Raw genomic sequence first — 7700 nt, forward strand, 5'->3', positions numbered from 1 at the left:
CCACTGAAGCCAACTCACCACCAGGTAGTGGTCAGTGGAAAGCTCAGCCCCTCTCTTCACCCGAGTGTCCAAGACATACGGCCGCAAGTCCGATGAAACGATGACAAAGTCGATCATCGAACTGTGGCCTAGGGTGTCCTGGTGCCATGTGCACATATGGACACCCTTATGCTTGAACATAGTGTTCATTATGGACAATCCATGACGAGCACAGAAGTCCAACAACAGAACACCACTCGAGTTCAGATCAGGGCAGCCATTCCTCCCAACCACGCCCCAGTGAGACCTGAACGTTCGTCCTAACCCCTAAATCCCTCAATCACTATATAGAGCTGGGACTATATAGTTGACTTTACACTGAACTCAGTTAACTGACCATTCAGACAGATGATCACCACGTTTCACTCCCCGTTGGTCAAGGGACTCCACCTCCCTGCGGGCTGCATGACCATCCCTCCCTGTATGGTGCGTGCAACATTTTTGACAACAAATTTCATGATACTTTGCGAGGAAACTCTCAGAAAGCATTCCGGTATATTTTTGCTCATTTAGTGACCATGGATGATCACTACTTTTCAAGGTCCATTGTGGGAAATTGCAACTAGACATCTACTAGACATTAGGACACACATTTAAAATGGTGTAACCAAAGCCTAGTAAACTAGCTCCACCCATCAGCGGTCAAAATACTTTTTTGCCTGCGAGTTTTCGAGCCTCGCTCAATGCCCCAGGCTTTAGAACTGGTGGGCCAATCACAATGCAGAGATGTGTTTTGAATTTCTGGATGCAAAGCGGGCAGGGTTTTGAGCGCGTGACGACAAAGCTGCACGATGCTGGAGAAAGCACAAGGAAGATGGTACAACTATTGAACAGTTCTCATTTGACTCTGGTTTGGAATCAGTTTTGGAAGGATTAGACTTGGGGTTTTCGTTGCAATGTGAGCAGGAAGAGTCTCTACACTCATTCATTTTTAAGAAGGACGTATTTTCTGTTTTACCGACGGGTTTGTTTACACTCCCCCAACAGCTTTCTGTCGCACTTAAGACATCACAGTCAGTTGCGCTCATAGGTCAGAGTGTTGGCCAATAGGCACAGAAATGGTTTTACAAACAACGGGTTGTTCAAATGAACAATCTTCCAAGGTCTCATTCATTGGGGCCAGAATAAATTATACATTTAATCTCCCATTTAGTCTGGTTTATCAGGCTAGTGTAACCACAGTCGGACAAAGTCTTTGTCTTGTTTTGTTTTTTCAAAACAGAAAAACAAAGAACCATACACATATTATTATATATCTTTTATATATCTACTTCGGTTGCCCTGCTAGTTCTGCGTGGGACCCGAAAATTAATAACCAAAATTTCATATCATGTTAAAACTTATTGATACTGTGGCATTATAATATAAAGTGACATAGCATGTAGTCATTTCTTTTTTGTGAGGTGTTTTCTTACCCTTAGTAACTGGTAATCTCCTCTGAATTCTGAAGGCTACCGGACCTCTGATGGTAAATCCGAGGTGAAAGTAAACCTGTCCTGATCTGCATAGGCTATCTTTTCGGTTGGCCTCGAGTTCAACTTCAGTACCTCTGAGTTTTGCATAGACTCGGTAGTCATGCACAACTCCTTCAAATTTGAGAAGCCGTTCTTCAACTGTTTGATCTCTGAAGATGCTCTCATTCCTCCAGTTTATGTTTGACTCTTGAAGTGCATCTTTAGTCCACACAATCTCAAGTTCCCGGCGTTGAACGAATCGGCTTAAGCCTTTGCCTGGCCCAATAAAAAACAGGGGTCGTAGGTATCTTGAGCTAAACATGGTCTTGTATTCTCGATCATAAGCATTACTTGCATGCTTGATTAACTGATTGAGATCAGAGACTGGTTTGTCCTCATTATCTGCAGGCCAAAACAGAAGCAAGCATAAAATGTAATACTCTGCTTGTGTGGCAGAGGATGGTGGCTTTCTTTCTTTAATAGTGTCTTTATAATCATAATTGAATGTAGCTCTGTTTTTGTTTGAAAGCATCATCTGGGCAAAGATAAAGTTGACCAATGCATGTGTATTAGAACATTTTCTTTGGTGGATTCCCTTCCACAAATCTACGATGTGCTCAATGTCTGATGTACAGGTTCTGTCAAGACATGAGAGAACCCCAGCAGTGTTGAAGGCCAGTTTTTGTTTGAGTTTTTGAAAGGTCTGGTGGTCTCTGTCATCGTGTTTAGGGATGGAATTGCCAACATACTTTTTGTAGCATTCCGCAGCTTGTTTAGAAACATAAGCCTTGTCATTTCTAGAAACAGACTGTGAGTAAGTGAGGAAGTTGTCAAAAAATTCAAATTTTTTTTCAACATTCTCCCTCAGATTCTCTATTAGATATCTGAATCTAAAGAGTTTGTTGTCGCCAAGTGAATTCAACACCAAGCCCATGGACACATTCTTTGTTAGCACTGCCTCCCAGTCTTGATTTTGGCGGACCAGGCTGTCAAACAGAATGTTACAGACCTGTAGGAAACCAAACTGCCCTCTGGTATTTAAACCCCATAGCACTTTGGATTTATCATCTTCTGGCATGTTCCTTCTATGCTCCTCTTCTGCAAGCTGTTCTTCATGCTCAAAAGCTTTGATGGCCTTCTGGGCCAACTGCAATAGTTCTCTTGGCTCCATTAACAGCTTCTTCTCTCTTAGATGATTTTTATGAACTTGGCCCAGTGTGTCAGCAATAAAAGATTTCTTGGGCTCACGTTCTATTGCCTTCTTTGCCCAAATTTCTCCCTCCTTGTAGTCTTTAAGTTCTCCATAACAAAATCTGGCAAGTGCCTGGGGGAAAAAAGAGTTCTTATCAAACTTGTTTGATGCAACCTTTAGGACTGATGCACTCTGATTTTTGTCTTCCATCTTGCTGATCTCTAAAATCAGATTAGAAAACTTTTCCAAATCTTCAACCATTCCATCTTTTTTGTTTTCTCGTTTGGTCAGCAAATCTTTGATGAACCCAAGCAAATATGGAGAAACGTCATCTGTGCAAAAACCGTTCAAAAAGTTTCTTATTGTGTCACTTCTGGCTACTCCTGCATTGGCCATAAGTTCAGTGCAGTGCTTTGCGATCATTGGGTGAGCCATCCTGATTTTCTTATCACTCCTTTTGTCATTTTGGAAAGAGAGAATGAGATGGCTAAAAGGTTGCATTAGGGTCATCAATGAAATGTCATCTGGCAGTGAGTCGTTGTGTCTGAGGAAGTCTAAGCACTCAGACTCCACCAGATATGAACCTGGTACATAGGCATTCAGCAATGAAAGGAATGACGCCAGCTGGGTCTTCAAGGGTTTATGTTTCCTTTCAATGGTGCTAAAGACAGCACACACTTCCTGGATATAATTATGTGAGAAATTAGTTTGTAATATGTTGAAACCATGGAACTGGGAGGCTTTAGCCCCATAAATCCGGTGGAGGTCCTCCTTTTTGGAGTCCAGTTCTTTCTGTTCATTGTGTGAGAGACTTCTTTTGAGGATAACATAGTCGCTGTCACGATCCTTTAACCCTTCTTTTTCTCTGTAATATTCTGCTTTGAGGATGGCATAGTCACTTCTCACACAGTTGAATAAAATCACCACAGGTATGTCAACATCGATCTCCTGTCCTACAATCTCTGCCATTATGCTGTCTTGAAGTTGCTCCAAATTGAATTCATCATTAATTAAAAGCAGCACAGTGTTGAGTTCATATTTGCTTCCTCCAATGTAAAGATGAACCACCTCTCTCGCTATCTTTGAGCTCTCTAAGGGGGAACCTGTTAAAACAGCACATCTGAAGGTTTTTCTCATGTCCCACAACACCTGCATGGCCAGCGTGGTCCCCCCACATCCTTGCTGGTGGAACAGTTTAACTGCTGAAGTTCCAGATTGGTTCCTCCGTTTATGTACCTGCTGCACAAGTCTATTATATCCATCTCTTTTGATTAATGACAAACCAGTGCCGCTTGAGTAAGACAGTTCACTAATGTGAAAGTTTAGCCATTCAGGGGGTGCTCCTCTGAAAAAACTCTCCTCTGTCTGCTGAACAGTTTCTTTGTCTATGGTGTGTTCTTCAAACTGATTTGGATAAACGACATCCAAAACAGTAAAGTAATCTATGATTTCCTCCAAGTAAATGCTGTTGCCTGTAGAAGTGGACAGTGCCATTCTTCTTGCCATTGTTCCTTTTGTTTGTTCACCTATAGACAAAGACATTTAAAGAAGATATTTGAAATAAGTAAAGCTTGTACAGCTAATTCAAAACCATTAAATATATTGTATTACTAAAGTCAGCCTGGTTATCACAAATATAGGCTAAAATTGGAGGATTCTACTCAGTTTTGAAAAAATTTTCATAATATGGGAGGGGAGAAACAAAACTCATACTTTATCATTAGCAGGGTACAGTTTGAGACTTCTAAAAACATCACCTTACCGCACATAAGCAGACACCGATACAACATGACATTTTGCAGGATTAATGGTTCATTTAGGAGTCTTTCTTAATTCTGTCAGCTCACACTAAACAATCTGTAGTAGGATTGCTGATCGGAGGGCAATAACCATCTTAAAGTATCAGAAATATATAGGGATGGGTAAAAAATCTATTTAATTGATTTTGAATCGATTCCTTTACATTTTTGCAAAATGGATGCCTAGGGAATGAGATTGATTAATTTTATAGTGACCCGCGTGACGTTCACATTCAAATAAGCAGGAAATATGCACTCAAGATTACTTCAAGCCAGACAGCTGCAAATATACCCAATAAGTTGACTGAAGACATTAACAAATGGGGCTGACCAGAAACCACCCTGTAGTTGTTACCGACAACACTGCAAAAATGGTTTGTGCAGTGAAGATAATGCAGCTCATGCATGTCTGCTATGTCACACCTGCTTGCTCGAGTGAGGCTTCACTTTTTCACTTTTCACAAACAAGTTTGCACTTTTGAGACAGTTTTTTTCACATCTCATTTTTAAACTGTCTGATTTAAAAGTTTGTACTTTGTGTTTAATGTGACAGGAAAAAACAAAATACATGAGTATTTTGAAACACAGTTGAACCACTTTCATTATGGTTCAACAATTCAGGACTTTGGCGAAAATACCCAGCCCTAGAAATATATATTCCCAGCTGGCTGGGAATTGAACATAACATAAAAACACAACAGTGCTTTTCTGAAAAAAGCTTTCTAATTCAACTGCTGATGGGTTTTAAGTAAGAGTTCTAAACTGTGAAACTAAATGCTAATGCTCAATGAGCCTGACTCAACAATCTGTACTGTATGTTACTGTCTGCTTACTTTTATTTATTTTTTTTTTTGTCTGAAGAGTCAAGCTGCTGTCTGACTGGTTAGCATCATTAGCTCCAAACTAACTCATCTTCGGCCCCACGGTAGAAGCCATTTTGTGAATTTAGAACCTACTGTTCTAGTTGGGTCACCCCCAGAAGCCATTGTCCTGGTGATGTCTGAGCTAACACCCTTTGTTCCAGTGCTGCTACATGTTAATGCATATCTGATCAATTTCTCACTGTAAAACCAAACAAAGACTCACTGCTTTGATCACATTGAATGTCTTTGCATCAGTGTTATCCAATACAATAATACTGTGATAGGGATTATTAGCTAATTAAGGTACCATATATTAACCCATGGTATTTGTGGTCATTTATGCAGTGAGGCAGACACCCTGTCTACTTTTAAAACTAGGTCATGAACAGTCCGGCAGGGTAGATTTCAGTCCAGTCAGACGTTTCTCCTTGGCTCTACCTTGGCCCTACTGTAGCACTACCTTCCTCATACCTTATCAAAATTGCCAGTTATCCTAAGCTATTTTCTATATTTGTGCTGCTATGTGTTTTTACTGCTAGAAGATAGAAGAATGGTAGAGAACTATGATCGAAAACCACTTTTTCTCATTCTGCTTTATTCAATTCTATTCCAAAAAAAATAAAATTACAAACAATCCACTGTTTTTAATTTTATTTTTTTCAAAAGACTATGACCTGGATGACTGAGAATCTTCACCAGCATTAAATTCTATTCTATTACTTTGTGGAACTAAAATAGAAAAATTGAATAGAACTGAACTATGACACAAAACATGAGATAGAATAGAACTATGACACGAAACATGCAGGCAGCGGCGTAGGAAGCGGGGGGACGGGGGGGACATGTCCCCCCCAATATAAAAGCCAGGTGGATATGTCCCCCCCAAAAATTGTACCGCAAAATATTAGATTTTGACATTTTTTTAACTAGCGTGCTTTTATTTTGAAGGCGCAGCATAGCGTTACGTCACTGTACTCCCCCTCCCCTCTCTGAACTGCTGAGTGTTTGAGCACTCAGTCAGCAGGGAGGGAAACGGCGACACAGAAATCAGAAACTTGTGAAAGAGGTAAAATAGTCTGTCGGGATGCTGCTATGAATATTGCCCATTTATAACGTTTTGTTTTTAGTTCACTTTCATATATAGAAACTGAATCTTTTTGGTTTAGTCATCTTAGTCTTGTACGAAAGAGGATTAGGGCCACTGGAAAAAAAAAAGTTAACTGATTTTTAAATTTTTTTTTAGTTTAACATGGGTAAAAAAGTAAGAATTCTGACTTTTCTCAGAATTCTGACTTTTCTCAGAATTCTGACTTTTTTCTTCTGACTTTTTTCTCAGAATTCTGACTTTAATCTCAGAATTCTGACTTTTTTCTTCTGACTTTTTTCTCAGAATTCTGACTTTAATCTCAGAATTCTGACTTTTTTCTCAGAAATCTGACAGATGATTAATATTTCTAATCAATTTACAGTGTTTTTATTTTTTTGGGGGGGTACTATACAGATATATAAAAACAAGAAGGTCTAACTAAAAAATAACCAAAATATATGTTTAGAGTAAAGATTGACTACTTGTGTTTACACAAGCACACTATTTCAAATCTGCTGAACTTGCTGTGAAAGAAAATGTAAAATATACGTATAAAGAAATATAACAGGAAGTACTGCTAAAACATAAACTAAATGTTAAATAATGTAGATATTGGTTTAAAAAAATTTTCAGATTTGGAAATTTGGAAGGAATACATAATTTTGAAATTAATCAACAAATCTGGTAAAAAAAAAAACAACAAAAAGAAATAAAAAATAAAAGTTGCACTTTTTTACTTGAGGAATTTGTTCAATAACTTCATAATTATGAGTTTAACTAGTTGAAGGTAATGCTACACTTCTCTGCTTCCTGTCCTGCTCATAAAAGGTAAATATTATAAACCCACCATTCATTTTCTACACTATTTGGAAAACACAACACAAATGTAATATAACAAAATTATGTTAAATTACAATCATGTTAGCATCAAGCCATAGCCATGTCTGTTTTAGAGACTAGCTCTCTTGTTTTAATGATCTTCTGCTCCTCCATTAATGAGGGGACCCCTCGGGCATGTAAAAAGTTGCCTAATTCCATCATTTTCCACCAATGTGTCACTGGCCACCTCAAACAGCTCACATCTTTGTAGTGAAGCTGAGTGCTCCGCATCTCTTCCTTCATGGTGCCCATCTACATTAAGATCCAAAATTCTGAGATTAAAGTCAGAATTCTGAGATTAAAGTCAGAATTCTGAGAAAAAAGTCAGAATTCTGAGAAAAATAGTCTTAATTCTGAGAAAAAAAGTCAGAATTGTGAGGAAAAAAG

The 7700-nt window shown here is 38.8% G+C and overlaps 1 protein-coding gene across 1 annotated transcript in view; it reads right to left on the bottom strand.

The window, feature by feature from the left end:
• Window positions 1–7700, bottom strand: part of LOC107092056 (sterile alpha motif domain-containing protein 9-like) — a 20526-nt gene that overhangs the window by 10015 nt on the left and 2811 nt on the right. Inside the window, exon 2 of the mRNA XM_015386334.1 lies at window positions 1455–4211. Within this exon, the coding sequence (XP_015241820.1) occupies window positions 1455–4191 (2737 nt within the window). The 5' untranslated portion in view covers window positions 4192–4211. The remainder of the gene's footprint in view (window positions 1–1454; window positions 4212–7700) is intronic.

The sequence above is a fragment of the Cyprinodon variegatus genome, unplaced genomic scaffold (genome assembly GCF_000732505.1).
Source record: "Cyprinodon variegatus isolate N-32 unplaced genomic scaffold, C_variegatus-1.0 Scaffold364, whole genome shotgun sequence".
NCBI lineage: Eukaryota > Metazoa > Chordata > Actinopteri > Cyprinodontiformes > Cyprinodontidae > Cyprinodon > Cyprinodon variegatus.